This window comes from Zootoca vivipara, chromosome 2 (assembly GCF_965207765.1).
Source record: "Zootoca vivipara chromosome 2, rZooViv2.hap1.1, whole genome shotgun sequence".
Lineage (NCBI taxonomy): Eukaryota > Metazoa > Chordata > Lepidosauria > Squamata > Lacertidae > Zootoca > Zootoca vivipara.
The window spans coordinates 616,662-637,142 of record NC_142584.1 but is presented as its reverse complement, the minus strand read 5'-3'; the positions used below and the strand labels follow the sequence as shown (position 1 = coordinate 637,142).

Genomic DNA, 20,481 nt, shown 5'->3' with positions numbered 1-20,481 from the left:
GGACACCTTCCAGCTTGTCAGTATCCTTCTTGAACTGTGGTGGCCAGAACTGGACACACACAGTACTTCCAGGTGAGGTCTGACCAGTGGTACTATTACTTCCCTTGCTCTAGATGCTATACTCCTATTGATGCAGCCCAGAATTGCATTGGCTTTTTTAGCTGCTGCATCACACTGTTGACTCATGTCAAGTTTGTGGTCTACCAAGACTCCTAGATCCTTTTCACATGTAATAATAAAAACAACAACAACAACAACAATAATAATTTACTATTTATACCCCGCCCATCTGGCCGGGTTCCCCCAGCCACTCTGGGCGGCTTCCAACAAAACATTAAAATACAGAAATCAAACATTAAAAGCTTCCCTAAACAGGGCTGCCTTGAGATGCCTTCTAAAGGTCTGGTAATTGTTGTTTCTCTTTGACCTCTAGTGGGAGGGCATTCCACAGGGTGGGTGCCACTACCGAGAAGGCCCTCTGCCTGGTTCCCTGTAACTTGGCTTCTTGTAGCGAGGGAACCGCCAGACAACCCTCGGCGCTGGACCTCAGTGTCCGGGTAGAACGATGGGGGTGGGGACGCTCTCAAGCCAGGTGTCACCCATCCTGTATTTGTGCCTATCATTTTTTTTGCCCAAGTGTAGTACTTTACATTTCTCCCTGTTAAAATTCATCTTGTTTGCTTTGGCCCAGTTGTCTAATCTGTTAAGGTCATTTTGAAGTGTGATCCTGTCCTCTGGGGTATTAGCCACCCCTCCCAATTTGGTGTCATCTGCAAACTTGCTCAGGATGCCCTCAAGCCCATCATCCAAGTCATTGATAAAGATGTTGAATAAGACTGGGCCCAAGACAGAACCCTGTGGCACCCCACTAGTCACTTCTCTCCAGGATGAAGAGGAGCCATTGATGAGCACCCTTTGGGTTCGGTCAGTAAGCCAGTTACAAATCCACTGAATGGTAGCATTGTCTAGCCCGCATTTTACCAGCTTCTTTACAAGAATATCATGGGACACCTTGTCAAAGGCCTTGCTGAAATCAAGATAGGCTATATCCACAGTGTTCCCTTCATCTACCAGGCTTGTAATTCTGTCAAAAAATGAGATCAGATTAGTCTGACATGACCTACTTTTCAGAAACCCATGCTGACTTTTAGTGATCACAGCGTTCCTTTCTAGGTGCTCACAGACCGTTTGCTTAATGATCTGCTCTAGAATCTTTCCTGGTATTGATGTCAGGCTGACTGGGCGGTCATTGTTTGGGTCCTCTCTTCCCCCCTTTTTGAAAATAGGGACAACATTTGCCCTCCTCCAGTCTGCTGGGACTTCGCCTGTTCTCTAGGAGTTCTCAAAGATTACTGCCAGTGGTTCGGAAATCACCTCTGCCAGTCCTTTTAATACTCTTGGATGTAGTTTATCTGGCCCTGGAGACTTGAATACATCTAAACTAGCCAAGTATTCTTGTACTACCTCCTTACTTGTTCTGGGCTGTGTTTCCCCTGCTGAATCATCTACTCCATATTCTTCATTTTTGGCATTGATTTTAGGCAAAGATTCTGATTCTTCTTGTAAAAATTTTTTTGTTGTTCATTCATATTTTTCACCATTAATTTTGTCTTATGCATGTTAAGTTTAAAACCAGATACTTTTCCATAACATTCAATTTTTTTCTAGAATTTTTTTCACACTTGTTTCTGGATCTTCCACCATTAAGACTACATCATCGGCAAATGCTCTCATCTTAAAGGATTTATGTCCCACAGATATTCCTTTTATTTATTTATTCTCCCATATTTCTTGATTAAGGATTTCTAAAGTTAGAATAAATAGTAACAGGGAAAGGGGACACCCTTGCCTGGTTCCCTTTTCGATTTTAAACGCTTCCGACAATTCACCATTAATTATCAAATTTGCCTTTTGACAGTCATATATTGCTTGTATCCCTCTAATAAACTTCTCTCCCATTTCCATTAATTCTATATTTTTCTTGAGAAATTTCCACAATACTTCAACTCTGATCAGTCCCATCAGCACTACACCTAGAAGACACCAGGACTGGGAAGGCTGGTCTAGAAACTTGCTTTTTTATTTTAAAAAAATCAAAGCTTGTATTCTCAGAAGGTGGATGGTATTCTCAATGCCACCTTCTGCACTCCTTTTCTGCAGTCTTTCAGCACCACAGCACCCTGTAAGGGCAGAGAAACAAAACTGGCATTCAGATTTTGAGTGGCAAATATCCCCTAAAGGTCCCTTTCCTGTATACCTGAAGGAGCGTCTCCACCCCCACCATTCAGCCCGGACACTGAGATCCGGCCCCGAGGGCCTTCTGGCAGTTCCCTCATTGCGAGAAGTGAGGTTACAGGGAACCAGGCAGAGGGCCTTCTCGGTAGTGGCACCCGCCCTGTGGAACGCCCTCCCAGCAGAGGTCAAGGCAATAAGCAACTATTTTACTTTTAGAAGACAACTGAAGGCGGCCCTGTTTAGGGAAGTTTTTAATGTTTGATGCTGTACTGTTTTAATATTCGGTTGGAAGCCGCCCAGAGTGGCTGGGGAAGCCCAGCCAGATGGGTGGGGTATAAATTATTATTATTATTATTATATAGATCATCACACCGTGAATGTTTTCCATATTCTGGCTGATGGAATAATCCAACATGGCCCAGCACATACTAAAAATGCAGTGAAATCCGGTTCTAAGGGATGGCTTCTTGCTGCTTTGGAAGACTGCAAGCAAGCAAGACCACACAGTCTGGCTCTTGTGCCAAAATAAGGTCAACACTCCACTTGTGCCAGCACAACAGGGCCAGCTCTGGAATTCTGTGTAACACTAAAGCCCCCATGTTTCTCCACTGATGGAAATTAGTCCAATGCGCATTGCTTCATCTCCTTTTATATTTAATTTTTCTGTATCTTGAGCCAATAATACAATTATACAATTGTTGCCTAAACTGAACCATTTTCAACCATTTCAAAAATAAAGTGAGCCCTGAATTACACAGACACTTTGATGTGACTGGTCTACTCACGTGGGATGAGGAGACCAATGTCTGCACCTATAGAAAAGCATTTCTGTTTCCAGATCTTATTCATTTCTAGAAAGCTAATCTGCAGAATTCAATAGGCTCCCCATGGAATGCCACTTATGTGAGCTCTTCAGTATGCAAGAAGGCCAGAGAAGGCACTGTGTTTACCAACTACCATTTTAAAACATCCACTCACTGAAGTCCTGTGTCACATTAACCCACATTCTGCAACACAAAATGCAGAATTCTGCAACCTGTGTAAATTATGTAAATTAGGCATGGAGTGGTATAAAAGCCCCACCAACTTTCTGGAAATCTTATAGTGGGAATGGGAAACCTGTGGCCCTCCAGATTCCCAGCAGTCCCAGTCAACATGAGGAAATGGATTGTGGGACTTGTAGCCCATCGTGTTCCTCATCCCTGTCCTACAGAAGAGATCTCTCAACCCCATGAGCCACAAACTTTCAAGCCTAGCTAGGAGGACTGAAAGCTTGCCTACTCCCCCGATGAAAGGGGATTCTGTGGAAACTGGATTCTGTGCCAAGTACTGTGTCCTGCAGTCCTTAACTGCTTGTGCAGAACCACACATATACAGCTGTTTTGAAAGAGTTTCATGGCTGGGAACAGATGACCTAATCTCCTGAAAAGACAGACTATGCCTTGATGAGCGTCACTTACCTCTTGCCAAATCTTATAGTGGCTGAGGAAGCAACCCAATTCCCCCTTGGTGAGTGGACGCCCGTGGTATGGGTCCTTGTAACCTGGCAACATCTTAATGCCCAACGCTTCCACCTGGCTGGTGTTCATTGCTCTGAGGACAGATGGAATGAAAGAATAAAGGAGGACAGTCAGTAGAACACAAGCTATTCATGAAGAGAGCGGCAGAGATACATGCCAAAGATATATGGCTATGTGATCTAGGGTGAAAAATAAAACAGAAAGAAGAAAACAATTCTCTTTCTCTGGATCAACGTCTGTTGGTGCAGAAGCTTCCAGCCATCACAGAGTTCTTCACTGAACAGAACAGAAAAGCAGTCAAGCCCAAGGAGCAGGGTTGTGTGCAACTCAAAAGCTTGCCTACTTCTTTCAACAGCCACTGGAGTTTCTCCAATGCAAGATTTCACTTCCCCTATTATTTCTTACTTTCTGTGAGCAATTTGGCAACAACTGTCTGAGGGCAACTGTTCATCTTTTGCTCTGTGCAAGCGAAGATTAAACAAGGAAGATAAAGGGCGCAGGGTGCTGACTTTGGGCAGATTAGTTTCCTTTCTGGCCACGACTGGCTGGGGATCTCAAGGCAGAAGACCCTTCACATTATACCTGCGGCCAGAGAGCCTTTTTGACTGCAGATCTAAGACCTTCTGCAGGATGCAAAGCAGGGGCCCCAACCCTAAGCTACAGCCCCTCCTTTTAGATATGGCGAGCATAAGCCCATTCCGCTACAACACCATTGGGCCCCTAAGTACACAGGATACTGCCTACTGACATGGCTAAGGCCAAGCACCCTATTCTACCCTTCTCCCCCTGCGGCTTTTTGCCTTTGTCCCAGGCGGGCACTCACTTGCCATCCACAGCTTCAACCACTTTGCAGTCTATCTCCTGCTCATAAAGTGCCCGCAGCATCCGCTCCCGGCGGTCGGTCCGGCGCTTCAGGTTAATCATGAAGACCTGGGAAAGGAAGCATTGCAGCGTCAAGAATGCAGAGCGATGGCCCATCATGGCAGAAAGGCAGAGGAGGGAACAAAGCAGCACCCCAGGCTTTGCCATAGCTGTGCAGGTAACCAAAGGAGGTAGTGGACCTGTGAGGAGAGTCAGAATGGACTCTGCATCACTTTAGACTGTAGGCAGAAGATGCTGAGCTCCCTGCAAATGGCCAAGTAGCAAAGCAGGAAATAAGCTGGGGTTATTTTGCTTGCAGGAAGTGTTCTTTTATGCAGGGGGCATTATAAAAGGTGATCTTTCTCCCCACACACCTGTAGTCTGAAGTGGTACAGTCTACTCTCATCCCCTTGGGATTCTGGCACCAGCTCTCTCGGAGGGCAGAGCAGAGGTAGAGTCCCATGTCTAGATATTTCCCCATGGCACTACACTCTAAGATCTGTCTGCAGAGCTGAACAAAGAAGGCTCCAGAAGTCAGAGAACTAGGGAAGTCTGCAGCTTGGCTTTCAGAAGGCAGCACCATCACAGCCCGCCAATGAAAAAGTCCCCCAAACTAGCCCAAACCCAAAGGAAATCGCCCAGACCCCATGGAAGCAGATGTACATGATGGTGAAGATGGTGACAATCAAGGGTCAGTGAAATTCTGTGCTCTACTTGAATCTTGTGACAGATTATGCCATTCAAGCACATTCACACAGGTCTGCTTGTTTTTACTCACCTCATCAAATCCCATCTTGTCTGGGATTTTGGGAGGCACAGATAGGTATTGAGAAGGTTCCACTGGAGGGTTTTTAACTGTAGGGAAGGAAAACACTGGGTCATGCGGTGAGTCACGTGACCTGCCACTAGGTTTTTATTTAAGGAAAACAAGAGCAGAGATGGATTTTATGACAAGCTCCCCCCAGATTATTGGCCTTGTGTCAGATGCTGGGAAGGGCCATTGTTCAGCGGCAGAGCTTCTGACACACGGAAGACCCCCAGGATCAGTCCCTGCCATCTCCAAGTAGGATTGGAAAAGACTCCCAGTCTGAATACCCCAAGAACTGCTCTGGTCTGTGAAGATAGTTCCAAGCCAGATTAATAAACCTGCACTCTAAATTTCGATGTGGAGGCACATACATGAATTGTTCCCCATTAATCCCCAGTGCACCACGTAGTCCTGGAGTACTGGGTCTCCCAAACTTTCAGGAGAAAAAATTACTCACACCACACTCATTTTTTATTGGTAAGAAATACATTGGAAAACAAAAAGTGCATGATTTACAACATAGAACACAACTACTTTATAATATGATCAGGCGGCATCTAGAAATGCAGCCACATAAGAACACAAATCATTCCCAAAATATATGTATACAAACTCAAAGAGAGGTGTGAACTTGCTTTTGCCTGGTAAACCTATTTACAGTAGATCTCATTTGATACAAACAAACTCTCATCTCTGTCGGCATTTTGGCCGAGGGCTAGCGGTGAGTCTGCCCCCAGGCACGCCAATGTGATATGCGACTGCCCTCTGTGAAGTAGATAAAGATAAAGAGAGCCATAAAGTAGAACTTATTACTACTTTATTTAAGGGCTATGTACAAAGTAAAATCTGGAGCTCGGCATCTTTGCTTCCAGTCACATCAAGAGACAGAAGCGAAAGTAAAGTGAGTACAATAACATCACGTGAAGAAGAAGATAAACACAGAGTTCCTTTCTCACACTGAAGGCAGAACTCTCATGTGACAATTACCGTCTTCGTATTCTCTCCTGCTTTGCAGCACGGAGTACAAATATCCCAACATCTTATTTGATACAAACAAACTCTCATCTCCTCATCAACACAAAGAAGCCTTTCTGATCTTTCATATTTGGCAGAGCTGACAATCCCTCTTCACAACAATATGCTGCGGAGAACTGTAGAAAAACAGAGAGGCACAGATAGCTACAAAAAATATTTTGATACTATACTATACTGAAATGTTTAACTGTTTCTTTGTTTGTCCTTGAATCTTCTTGCCACACTTGCCTTCCTCTTTGCCACACCCTGAGAACCACTAAGAGGTTTCTAGGTGGATTTTTAAAATGGATTGTCTTCTTAGCCCAGGGGTGGAGATCTTGTGGCCCTCCAGATGTGGCTGGGCTAAAATCCCCTTCATCCCTGACCCCTGGCGGTGCTGGTAGGGGGCTGAGAGGAATTGTAGTTCAGCAACATCTGGAGGGCCAGTCTAGCCTTAGCAAAATGCAATTTTGACTTCTCAGGAGCCCTAGGAAGAAAGCTCACTACCTCTGAGTTTACACTAACTTTGTAAATAGATCTCCAGGAACCAGGCAAGGACATTTCAGAAAGTCCCTGCTCCTTGGCCTCTGGCTGCAAATGACAAACATATGGGGATGGTTACAGGTAGGTAGCCGTGTTGGTCTGACGTAGTCAAAAAATAAATAAATAAAAATCCTTCCAGTAGCAGGATTTTTCATGGTTTTCTTTTCTCATCCCCTGGCCAATATTTTATCACTGTAGCTTGGGTTCAAGATTGCCCCAAATATCTTCCAGTCAGATTCATGGCTAAGTTGAAATGTGCCCTTGGCCATCTGCTGGAGGGCGGGCGAGTGGGTCTGGGCACAAGGCTAGCTCTCAGTGTGGGCTAGAACCTTCAATGGCATAACTCCAAGTTCTCCCTTAAAAAAAGGAAAAATCTTTCCCCCCCCCAAGCATTTTCAACCACTATTTTCAACAGACTTGACTGTCCCACTCCTCACAGATACATTCCACAAGGGGTCTCTCTATTCTAATCTGCAAGGGCGAAAGTGTGCCTGGCAGCAAAGGCAAGGGCTGCTTCTTACGTGAATGTGCTTTTGCACATTTGCATTCCATGGAAGCACAGAAGAAGAAGAGATGAAGGAAAAGATCTGAAGGAGAAGCTGGGTGGGAGTAGGGGGGGCAGGAATGTCTCTTTACTCTCCAAAGTCTTGTTTTTAGAGGGCTTCTCCTAGACACCTGGCAATGCTATTTTGCCCATGAAATGACCAGTGCTCTGTTCTGCCAAACAAAAAACAAAAATCCACCCCCACGTTTCAACATAAAGAGGATGCAACTTTAAAGAACCAAAACCAGTTGTCCATAGCAGCAGAAACATGCCTGAAACAAACACCACTCCACTGGTAGGGGCAAATGTTGAGAAGCTAAAGTCAGTCTGACATCAATACCAGGAAAGATTCTAAGCAAACGGTCTGTGAGCACCTAGAAAGGAACGCTGTGGATGTAGCCTATCTTGATTTCAGCAAGGCCTTTGACAAGGTGCCCCATGATATTCTTGTAAAGAAGCTGGTAAAATGCAGGCTAGACAATGCTACCATTCAGTGGATTTGTAACTGGCTTACTGACCGAACCCAAAGGGTGCTCATCAATGGCTCCTCATCCTGGAGAGTAGTGACTAGTGGGGTGCCACAGGGTTCTGTCTTGGGCCCAGTCTTGTTCAACATCTTTATCAATGACTTGGATGATGGGCTTGAGGGCATACTGAGCAAATTTTCAGATGACACCAAATTGGAAGGAGTGGCTAATACCCCAGAGGACAGGATCACACTTCTTCTTTTTTAAAAAAATTAAAATAAATTTTATTAATTGTAATGATCAATACAATCCATCTCATACATTAATTTCAAATGAAATAAACATACCAACAAAAAATATAATACAAGCAAAAAAACAACAACAACCATAATGCAATATACCAACCTCCACCATTCCCCCCCTCTGACTTCCCTCCACTACCTACTCGACTTCTGTTTCTAACAGAATTTAATTCTGTAAATTCTGTTATCTATATATTCCTATAAATATATATCTCTTTATCTCCAATTTTATCCTCTTGTGTCACTTCATATCTTTCATTCTAAGCATGAAAGCATATCATCCTTTGAGTAATTTTTTTTTCATATATTCATCATAACATTTCCATTTGCTTCTTAGTTTTTGTTTTGATTGACTTCTCACTGCTGCTATCAATTTAGGATCACACTTCAAAATGACTGTAACAGTTTAGACAACTGGGCCAAAGCAAACCAGATGAATTTTAAGAAGGAGAAATGTAAAGTACTACACCTGGGCAAAAAAAAATGAAAGGCACAAATACAGGATGGGTGACACCTGGCTTGAGAGTAGTACATGTGAAAAGGATCTAGGAGTCTTGGTAGACCACAAACTTGACATGAGTCAGCAGTGTGATGCAGCAGCTAAAAAAGCCAATGCAATTCTGGGCTGCATCAATAGGAGTATAGCATCTAGATCAAGGGAAGTAATAGTACCACTGTATTCTGCTCTGGTCAGACCTCACCTGGAGTACTGTGTCCAGTTCTGGGCACCACAGTTCAAGGATACTGACAAGCTGGAAGGTGTCCAGAAGAGGGCAACCAAAATGGTCAAAGGCCTGGAAACTATGCCTTATGAGGAACGGCTTAGGGAGCTGGGTATGTTTAGCCTGGAGAAGAGAAGGTTATGATAGCCATGTTCAAATATATAAAAGGATGTCATATAGAGCAGTGTTTCTCAACCAGTGTGCCTCCAGATGTTTTGGGACTACAACTCCCATCATCCCTAGCTAGCAAGACCAGTGGTCAGGAATGATGGGAGTTGTAGTCCCAAAACATCTGGAGGCACACTGGTTGAGAAACACTGATATAGAGGAGGGAGAAAGGTTGTTTTCTGCTGCTCCAGAGAAGCGGACACGGAGCAATGGATTCAAACTACAAGAAAGAAGATTCCACCTAAACATTAGGAAGAACTTCCTGACAGTAAGAGCTGTTCGACAGTGGAACTTGCTGCCAGGGAGTATGGTGGAGTCTCCTTCTTTGGAGGGCTTTAAGTGGAGGCTTGACAGCCATATGTCAGGAATGCTTTGATGGTGTTTCCTGCTTGGCAGGGGGTTGGACTGGATGGCCCTTGTGGTCTCTTCCAACTCTATGATTCTATGATTCTCCCCAACACACTACCCTTCCACATGCAGAAAGGTTTTTGGCATGGCAGCCAAGTCATGTACATTCTGAGGCGGCACAGTCCACCTCAAAAGCAGCACCCTTGAATGGGCTCTTTGAGCCCACAAGCAATCTGCTACTTACAGGCAATTTGCCTTTGAAGAAATCTCCCAAGGGAAGGTCAGCACACAGAATGGCCCTTTCGGTTTGCAAAAACAAGCAGTTATTAATGAAAAGGGGGTTGCACACGGAGCTCTCCTACCTTCCACCTCAGTCACCTTCTCAAAGAGGTGACCATTCTGCCTTTAAGGGCAGTCGAATTTAGTGAAAGGATCTTTATGTAGCTGCAGCCCTGTACAAAGAGTGACTGTGCATCATCCACATGGGACGGCGTCCAGCAAACACCTCCAGAACCCAAAGGAGGGGCAACTGCTACACACAAGCGCCATTGATGGCAGAGGCTGCTCTGAGAGGCTTCACACAGGCCACGCGGGGCTGGTCAGGCTGGCTTGAACTGGAGAAGCAGAAAGCATGAGCCAGGGCAGTCCTGCAATTTCAGTGGCACTTTTTGCAGCATGGTCCTATGCATGCCTATGCAAAAGGAAGCCCTGCTGATTATCATTGGAGGCCCTTCTTCGTGTGCTCCTCTGTGAGAGGATGGTGGCCACATAAGAACAGGGTCTTTTCTGCAGTGGCTCCCTGTAAGGGTGAGTCCCTACAGGGAGCCAACCCCCATCATCCTAACGTCCACCTCGCCAAGCATAGGGAGCAGCAGTGGCTCTGAAGCAGCCAGGGGGGAAGGGAGAGCCTTGGAGGGAGAGAGCAGCCAGTGGGCAGAACGATGGGAAAGCTCAGGGGAGGAGAGATGTAGGCAAGGGCTCCAGGATGCTGGAGAGCCCTTCCACCGCCCTGACCAGGAGGAGGCTGAGAGGGCATCGCTCCTTCTGGCACAAGAGTTAAGGAGAGCACCGCGACGCAGGTCAAGAGGGAGGCGTTTTGGGGTGCCCCGACTACTTTGCTGGCGTAGGAACAGACGTACGCCATTGCCGGATTCTGGTTCGGACTGAGAGGTCATGTTTTAAGCTATCTCTGCACTGTAAATACTATGCACAAACTGGACTCAAGCGGAGTTACTCTAGAGTAGCCACAACGACCCTCTGACACTCCCCATTTGAGGAAGGCTGCCCCCCCCCTGGGAGGTTTGCCTGGCTCATTCATTGCATATCTTTAGGCAACAGGTGAACTGTTCATCTATAACCAGGTTTTAGGCAGATTAAACAATTTATGGCCTTTCAAACTTTATGCCTGGGGTGGGGTTGTTTAGTTTGTTATACTGTTATTTTTCTGTTTTTATACTGTAAACTGCCCTGTGATGCTCAGATGAAGGGCAGAATATAAATTTAATTAATTAATTAATTAATTAAGAAATAAATAATAATAATATATTATTATTTAGTGAGGTTTACTCCCAGCTATAGAACCTCAACCTTAACTTGCTTTTGTACCTTTATGTGCTGTCTTCACAGACACCCCTGGGAGGTAGGCCAAATACATTTCCCCTTTGACAGCCAGGGAACAGAGGCTGAGAAGTCAAGCTTTGCCCAAGGCAGCAGAAGGAAGTCCAGAGAGCCAGCTGGATCAAGCCAATGGCCCGTCTCACAGCAGCCAGCCAGATGCCCATTGAGGGAAACCAGGAAGCAGAACAGGAGCTCAAGATCTCTCCCCTCCAGCCTTGCTGCCTCCAGAATGGCCATCCTGGCTAGGAGCCATCGACAGCCCTCTCCTCCTACTCCATCTCCATCTCCATGAATGGGCCTAATGCTCTTTCAAAGCCATGCAAGTCAGTGATATGGCTGCCTCTGGGAGTAGCAAGTTGACAGTGTGTTGTGGAAAGGACTTTCTTTTAGTTGCCCTAAATCTTCTAACATTCTCTCTTTACTTTCCCCACACAGTGCATAAGTTTATTAAATTCCATGTTACTCACCTTTTCTCTAAAACAGGCGTCCTCAAACTTTTTAAACAGGTGGCCAGTTCACTGTCCCTCAGACACTGTTGGGGGCTGGACTATAGTTTGAAAAAAAGGGCGCCTTCATTATACACCTTTAGGCGCCAGGCAAAAACGTTTCATTTTAGCCAGGCTTTTGATTTATTTGATTGACATCCTATGCCCTTTTTAAATGTGGTTCTTTTGGGGGGGGTGTTATTGGGCTGTTGTTTTTATTTTGCAAGGCAGAGGGCCTTGAGGTCTTTGTGGTTTTAGATTTAGATTTTGTTATGTGAACTGCCCTAAGACCTCCGAGTATAGGGCGGTATATAAATTTAATAAAACCAACAACAACAGCAACAACAACAACTACTACTCAGTGGCAGTCCCAAATTCAACCCCTGGCATTCCCAGGTGGCGCTGGGAGAGCCTCCTGCATGAAACCCTGGAGTGCTGAGCAATGGTCTGGCTGGGTATAAGGCAGGTCTCTGTGCCTCTTTCTCCTCCTCCTCCTCCTCCTCCTCCCTGCTGCTCACCAGTCTGTCGCAAGAACTGGCTGCTTGTCGGGAGAGGCTGCCCATTCTCTCCGGCTTCGCCTGGGGCTTCCACCTCCAGCCCATGGGCTGCCATGGCGACTCAGGCACAACATGGCCCCCGCCTCTCCGCAGGAGGTGCCTGTGGGCCAAGGGGGCTCCGAGGACTAAGCGGCGTGGCTGCGCCTACAACAAGGTGGGTGGAACGGAGAGTCCAGAGCCAGAGGGTCCACGGTACCATAGCCCGGCTGGCGCCTCTGCCTTAGAGGGGGAGCGGGCAACTACAGGAAGGCGGAGGGGTCAGGAGCAAAGCTCCACAGAACGCTTGAAATGCAGGAGGAGAGAGAGACACCCCTCTGCCTTAGAAACTACAAATCACAGCATGCAATGCAGCCACAGAGAGTATGATTAGGCTGGCCATGGAGTTGTAGCTGAATGCTTTTGTTGTGTTAAGTCAGAATGCTTTGCTGCATTCTGGCGGGCTGGATCTGGCCCTTGGACCATAGTTTGAGGACCCCTGCTGTAAAACATCCCCAACAGTGCAACCTTTCTTCCTCAGGGAGTCACTCCATCCCCTGGATCATGTTGGCAGCAATTTTCTGAACCTTTTCCACCTCTGCAACATCCTTTTTGAGGTGATTCTGCATCAGAAGAGAGCTTCAGAAGATCTCTTGTGTATGGCACTGAGGCCCATCAAGTCCAGGATTCCCAGCGACCTGCACCCAGCAATTGCCAGACAGACACCTCTAGAAAGCCACTGCCAGTGCCCCACTTCCCCCAGCAGCCCCTGTCTCTGAACCCGGAGGGTCTGCTTAGTTACCAGATGTAAGGAAGAAGAGGATGCCAGGCTCTTCAACTGCAAACTGGTCTTGTACTCCTCACATCTGGATGATATTGCTCCCAGGTTCCATTATGCATCTACATAAACATCCCTCTACTCTTAGAAATGGGCACAACAGAGTGGATGACCAAACCAAATAGCCACATGGCTTAGGAGCTGAGGGTCCTGTCCAGCCCTTCAGTCTCTCCATGATTGTCCAGGGTAGAATTGCAAAACAGGAAAAAGCATGCCACTTTGCTCAAAGTGCATACATGTATCTGGGTCATATAACTTTGCCTTTATCAGCCCACAACCAGGGATTGCCCAGGTGCCAAAATTAATTGATTAACTGATTACTTAATAGCGCAGAAGCATGCAGAGCCCTTCCTATAGCAAACCACCAGTGAAGATGTCAAAAGCTCTGCCAAAAGTAAGCCATCCTCACTCTCCCCCAAGAAGGGCGATATCTGGTTTTCAACATCACAATATCTCAATAGATTACAAAATACATCTGTGACGGCAGAGGGCCTTGCTGGGGGCCCCCAGAACAGTGGAGGGTGCACCTCACTTCCCCCGCAGCAGCCGAGGGCATTGTTGAGGTTGGTAGAGGGCCTTAAAATGCAAGGAAGAAGTAGATTTAATAAAAAATATGAAATAAAATTTCATATCATATATTTAATATATTTTCAACCAATTTAAGAGTAGTTTGTGATTTACTGGTCAAGTTGCATCTGCTTCCCCACTCAGAGGTCTAAGTGGAATCTTTGTGGGCATAAGCCCCACTGAATTCAACTAAACTTACTTTTCCTTTCCTGGGAGTAACCCTCATTGAATTCAGTAGGACTTGTTTGTGAGTAGACACACATTTGCTTGCACTGCTTACCAACAAACACCCGTCCCATCATGCTCACATAGTACCCAACCTCCCATTTCAGCAAAAGGCAGCCAGCTAAATCTTCTCCCCTCCACACACACACCCCTCACAGAGGGGCCCCCCAAAGCCCTCACCCCACCAATCTCTCTCTTTTTATCAAAGGCAGGGAGGGAGGGCAAGCAAGCAAAAAGATAGTCTCCTTAAAAACAAAAAAACCCTTCCTTTTTAATATGGAGGAAAGCTATTTGGGGGAACCAACAACATAAACACCACCAGAAAACGAAAACTCTTCCCCCTCTTTTTCCCCCACAGGTGGGGGGGGGTGAGTGTGAGGAAGAAAGAAGAGCTTTCCAGTGCTTTATTTATGTTCTTTGTATACTTTGCCACTGAATCACTGGAAAGACTCCAGTGAAGCTGAAAGAATTCTTAAGCTCAACAATTCCAGTGGTTTCCTAAAAAGAAAAAGCTCAACAACTTTTGGGGTGTCCTGGTCTTTGCTTTTTAAAAGCAACCCTCTTATCATGATGTATTCAACAATATGCAAAACCCCCACCCCCAGGGTAGTTTTCTAACCCTCCTTCTAACCCTTACACAAGGTAAAATCTGGTGTCTGTTTATACAAATTTCCTCTTTGGTTTAAAACAGCAACTTGCAGAGGCCTGGCTAACTTTTGGCCAAGAGTCACACAGAACTCACCCATCACCTCCAACTGCACGTGCATGAAACTCTCCACCTCGTCACGTAGGGTGCTGTGGGATCGCAGAGGCACGGGAAGGAAGCCATACACCTCTTTGTTGCACACGTACATCTGAACTTCTAAACAAAGTGGGGAGGAACCACCAAAGGGAAGACACAAAATCAAGATGTCATTGGGCAGCAGCAACAGACCCCTCTCCATGTCCTTTCCAAGTCAAGGAGTCATGGCCATTGTTTCACCTCCATATGCATGAAGTGATTAAAATAAATTCTGATGGTGCACTTGGCAGCCCACAAAATGCTCCAGTACCATTCAAAGATTTAAAACTAGGTGGAGAACCAGCCCAAGAAATCTGCACTATTTGGGCTGCTTGCAATTCTACAGGAGCTCAAAATGTGGGAAGGGGTGCTAAAGTCAGCTGCCCAGGACTCTCAGGAAGCTTTTCTTCTTTTTCAAAGCTTCTAGCCCTTATGTTAATTCTCAATAGCAAAAGAGGTGCCTGGACGAAATTTTCTGTGGTTGGGGCAGAGCTTCAGCACCCATGCCTCTCCCATGACCAACAAACCCAGAACAAAAAATTCAAAATATTAAAACACAGAAGAACAAAGTATTCAAAATAAGATCAATTTATGATTTTTCCTCAAGATTGCAGAAATCCACATTTATTTTTTGCTTTTTGTTGTTGCTAGCATGGAAAACATATAGCCCTAGTTACATTGAGGAGCAAAGATCAGGGTACAACTGGTTGTGCCTGCAAAATCCCAAGAATGCCTCCTTGAATTCATGGATTTGCGTTTCTGTTTAGAAGGCACTTGCCTCAGCTGAACTGAACTGGCCCCAAGAAAGCAGGTAGGCGGCAAAGTAGATCTGCTTCTCTTCCCAGGTGCAGCAATATTTAAAGCAGAGATGGGGAAGCTGTGGCCCTTCGGATGTCATGGGAGTACAATTCCCATCCATTCCATCATGACAGCCAACAGTCCAGGATGAAGGGAACTGGAGTCCAGCACAACCCCCCCCCCCCTGTTTTGAGTCCCATGTGCAGGCAATGGGAAGCGGAGGGGGAAATGTGCCTTTTGGAAACATCAGGTGCCTGGGAGAGACATCCCTTGAACTCCACACCCTTGTCCCTTGCTTGGTTGGGGGGAAATGGCCTCATGGGCCAAACTGCATCCCCAGGGAAGGTAAGACTGACCCCCTGGCCAGATGTTCCCCACCTCTGGAGTAATAATTTCCACAGGGGTGCTATTTCCTAATGGCAGGGAGCAGCATGGGGCTTTCCAATCTCCTTCTCCTAGCTTCAAAGAGCAGCAGTTGTATGTGATGAGAACGGAAAGTTTCTAGCAGGCAACAAGTTGGGGGCTGAAGAAATACTGTGGCTCAATGGTGGAGGACGTGTCTTGCAAGCAAAAACCCTGAGGTCCAATCCTGGGTGTTTCCAGGCAGGGCTACGAAGGACTTTTGCCTGAAACCTCAGAGAGCTGTAGCTAGTCACTGTTGATAATGCTGAATTAGACAGGCCAATATGATTTCATAGAATCATAGAGGCACAATGTTGGGAGGGACCACAAGGACCATCGGCTCCAACCTCCTGCAATGCTGAAATCACAGTATGACTTGCCATAAGGCAGCTTCCTGCATTCCTATTTTTCAAGATAAAGAGGGGAAAGCATGCAGCTATGCTGAAGAATTGTCTGCAAGGCAGCTCAACAAACAAAAAAAATCTCAATTAATTTTGTTGATCCTCACAAACAGATGCCTCTGTGAGGCCAACACACACAAACCAAGGCGGCACCCTTCTCTGTGAGCGGACAGGGCTTTGACTCACCTGCCTGCCTGCAGGCAAAGGCAAAGACGATGATGTCATCGAAGGCCCAGGTGTAATCCGGATGGGGTGGGTAGAAGACAAGGCTCCGAGTGGCCTCTTTCTGCAGGTTGATGAGAAAGGTGGAGTGCACCATGGGAACAGCAAAGCAGCCCTGGCGGTCTCGCTTCCTGATGGGGATGTAAGCAGGGGTGCGCTTGTAATAGCCCTAGGAGAAGCAGAAGGGGAATTCCACATGATATTTCCTGCAAAGAGAAGCAGGAATAGAGCCCAGCCAAGGAAACTTGCAACACTTCAGCATCATGTGCAAAATGAGTCTTTGTGCTGAATTATACGAAGCATAAAAAACCGGTCTCATACAAGATGGCAACTCTTAAAAGCTCTAGCTGCACGGTTTTTAAAAGACTTGCCTCAATAGCTAAACAAACTCATTATGTTAGATAAAACACATTGTATTAGATCTAAAGAAAAAAGATAGCCAAATTAATTCAGAAAATATTGGTCCTCTTTTACCATGTACTGTAAAAAGAAGCAAAATAGAAAAAAATTCCTTCAGTAGCACCTTAAAGACCAACTAAGTTTTTATTTTGGTATGAGCTTCCGTGTGCATGCACACTTCTTCAGATACCGAAAGCTCATACCAAAATAAAAACTTAGTTGGTCTTTAAGGTGCTACTGAAGGAATTTTTTTCTATTTTGCTTCGACTCAGACCAACACGGCTACCTACCTGTAACTGTAAAAAGAAGCCACTGTTTCCAAAAACACACCAGACGTGCATTGTTTTGAAATCAATTGATGTTTACACTTTTCCAATAGGGTAAAGTCAGAACTTGCTTTCTTGGTTCATGTCACAGCTGTTGCAACAAAATGCATAACCTCATTATCTTGCATATCTATAGCACAGAATATTTCAAGGAAATGTGCAAGCATGGATTTAATTTTAACTTGTGTTTAAATACCTCTTTATCTTTTTATGGCTCTAGGTGCTTGATTCTTAATTTACAGAACATATCCTTTTCTAAAATAAACATTTTTTAAATGAATGAGTGCAGATGCTCACCATCCTTGATCCACACACAAAGGGAGATTCACTCTGATGATGAAAAAGTGAGAACTGTATTGACTAGGAGGCGAGGAAGTTGCAGAGAATATGCCTGGTAGATATTTCTCTGTGTTGAATTTGTTGAAGGACAGAAGGTCATGTCAGCTGACAACATGCGTAGCCATGGATATACTGTACCAAGTCCTTCATGCCCCAGAGTCTTTGGCTGTGGTCTCAAGCACACATGGCAAGAACAGAGTTAAACCAGAGGCTGGGATCCACCTACCTGAGAGGTCATCCCACACCAAAAGTTTGAATAGGCTGCCCGTGAGTCCAGCATTGGAGCCACCACAGTCTTGTTCTCAGCTATCAAAAGGCCCAGCGTGTCAGGATTCGTCAGGAGATTGTCTGCATCCACAAACTGCAGAATTATGCAGCAAGAAAAAGAGGAGAAAAGTCAGTTCTACATTCCAGTTTAAATGTTGTGAACCCCCAAGGTCCAAGGTTGCTGGTGAGCATGAAACCTTAGCTAACAAATTACTGTGCCCCTGTCTTAGGACCTCAACTTCTAACCTATGCTTATGATAGGCCAACATTTTTAAACTGGCAGCTGCTGGGCCAAATCTGGACCAGGGAGATTTTGGTCCAGCAGATGCAGCCTCGAGATCCAATTGCTAGAAAGCCAGGACAGGTCTAAAAATGAGAGGCAACAGCTGTGATGTCAGTGAAAGGGAAAAATAAGGATGGTCAGGAGTCAGCCATCTTCTTGGCAAAAGATAGACATGTTGCCCCCCCCTTTCTTATTTCCAACAACAACAACAACAACAATTTATTATTTATACCCCGCCCATCTGGCTGAGTTGCCCCAGCCACTCTGGGCGGCTTCCAACCAAACTGTAGACCAAGTGTGTTATGCCTTGCATCGTGGGAATCCTAATGCCATCCATAATCCCTAAAGCCTAAAGTCACACAGGCAGACGCTCCTCAGGGAAATCCCACCTTTAAGGGCTCTGCCAATTGTTTAACGATAATACTAATACTACTAATAATAATTTATTATTTATACCCCACCCATCTGGCTGGGCTTCCCCAGCCATTCTGGGCGGTTTCCAACCGAATATTAAACACAGTACAGCATCAAACATTAAAAACTTCCCTAAACAGGGCCGCCTTCAGTTGTCTTCTAAAAGTAAAATAGTTGCTTATTGCCTTGACATCTGCTGGGAGGGCGTTCCACAGGGCGGGTGCCACTACCGAGAAGGCCCTCTGTCTGGTTCCCTGTAACCTCACTTCTCGCAATGAGGGAACTGCCAGAAGGCCCTCGGGGCCGGATCTCAGTGTCCGGGCTGAATGATGGGGTGGAGATGCTCCTTCAGGTATACGGGACCGAGGCCGTTTAGGGCTTTAAAGGTCAGTACCAACACTTTGAATTGTGCTCAGAAACGTACTGGGAGCCAGTGTAGATCTCTCAGGACCAGTGTTATGTGGTCCCGGTGGCCACTCCCAGTCACTAGTCTAGCTGCTGCATTCTGGATTAATTGCAGTTTCCGGGTCACCTTCAAAGGTAGCCCTACGTAGAGTGCATTGCAGTAGTCCAAGCGGGAGATAACCAGAGCATGCACCACTCTGGCAAGACAGTCCGCGGGCCGGTAGGGACTCAGCCTGCGTACCAGATGGAGCTGGTAGACAGCCGCCCTGGACACAGAATTAACCTGTGCCTCAATGTTAGCCGTCCTCCATCCTCCAACCGCCTCCAGGCACTCATACAGGACCTTCACCGCCTTCACTGGTTCTGATTTAAAAGAGAGGTAGAGCTGGGTGTTATCTGCATACTGATGAACACCCAGCCCAAACCCCCTGATGATCTCTCCCAGCGGCTTCATATAGATATTAAAAAGCATGGGGGAGCGAACAGAACCCCGAGGCACCCCACAAGTGAGAGCCCAGGGGTCTGAACACTCATCCCCCAACACCACATTCTGGACACAACCCTGGAGAAAGGAGCGGAACCACTGTATAACAGTGGCCCCAGCTCCCAGCCCCTCTAGACGGTCCAGAAGGATGTTATGGTCAATTGTATCAAAGGCCGCTGAGAGATCCAGCAGAACTAGGAAACAGCTCTCACCTTTGTTCCTAGCTTGCCGGAGATCATCGACCAGCGCGACCAAGGCAGTTTCAGTCCCATGATGAGGCCTGAATCCCGACTGGAAGGGATCCAAATGGATCCAGGCGTGCTTGGAGTTGTTCAGCAACCTCCTGCTCAATCACCTTGCCCAAGAATGGTAAATTTGAGACTGGGCGGTAGTTGGCCATATTGGCAAGGTCTAAAGATGTTTTTTTAAGAAGCGGTTTAATGACTGCCTCTTTCAGCAGGTCTGGGAAGGCTCCCTCGTAGAGGGAAGCATTCACCACCCCACGGAGCCCAGCCCTTCCCGGCTCGCTTTTATTAGCCAGGATGGGCAAGGATCAAGGAGACAGGTGGTCGGTTTCACTCGTCCAAGCAGCCTGTCCACATCCTTGGAGGTAACAGATTAGAATTGATCCCATATAACATAACTAGACAGGGCTCTAGCACTCTCCCACCCTGGCCCTGCTCCCACGGTGGAGTCTACCTCTTCCCGAATCTGAGCGACCTCATCTGCAAAAAAACTTTGCAAAAGCATTGCAGGAGGCCCCAATGATGAAGGTGGTTCTGATAGACTGCAAACCACCTGAAAAAGTCTCCTGCTGCTGTTTTCTGCAGATGCAATAGAAACAGTGAAGAAGGTCCTCTTCGCCGTCGCCATTGCCACTTGGTAGGCTCGATGTTGAGCTCTAACCCGTGTCCGGTCTGATTCAGAATGAGTTTTCTGCCGTGAGTTTTCCGGCGCTCTAGCCCTCTCAGCGATTGTTTCATCACCCTCAGCTCCAGGGAAACAATGGGGCTGTCTGGGCTCCATGCAATCGGAGAGGGCGCTTCGGAGCCAGACAGTCAATAGCCCTGGTTAACTCCATTCCAGCGGGCCACCAGGGAATCAGCTGAAAGGCCATCAACATGGGATAAAACATCCCCTACCACTCTCTGGAAGCCATTTCA

The 20,481-nt window shown here is 46.3% G+C and overlaps 1 protein-coding gene across 2 annotated transcripts in view; it reads right to left on the bottom strand.

Moving 5' to 3' along the window:
* The window catches only part of COLGALT1 (collagen beta(1-O)galactosyltransferase 1), a 38,419-nt gene that overhangs the window by 7,048 nt on the left and 10,890 nt on the right, over nucleotides 1-20,481 (bottom strand). For both annotated transcript variants that reach the window (XR_009557235.2, XM_060272187.2), the window contains exons 4-9: nucleotides 17,692-17,826; nucleotides 16,366-16,570; nucleotides 14,540-14,659; nucleotides 5,395-5,471; nucleotides 4,579-4,685; nucleotides 3,696-3,828 (exon numbers count right to left, since the gene is read on the bottom strand). Coding sequence is in view for 1 of the 2 variants with exons in the window: in XM_060272187.2 (XP_060128170.1) it covers nucleotides 3,696-3,828; nucleotides 4,579-4,685; nucleotides 5,395-5,471; nucleotides 14,540-14,659; nucleotides 16,366-16,570; nucleotides 17,692-17,826 (777 nt within the window). In the remaining variant the exon portion in view is untranslated. The remainder of the gene's footprint in view (nucleotides 1-3,695; nucleotides 3,829-4,578; nucleotides 4,686-5,394; nucleotides 5,472-14,539; nucleotides 14,660-16,365; nucleotides 16,571-17,691; nucleotides 17,827-20,481) is intronic.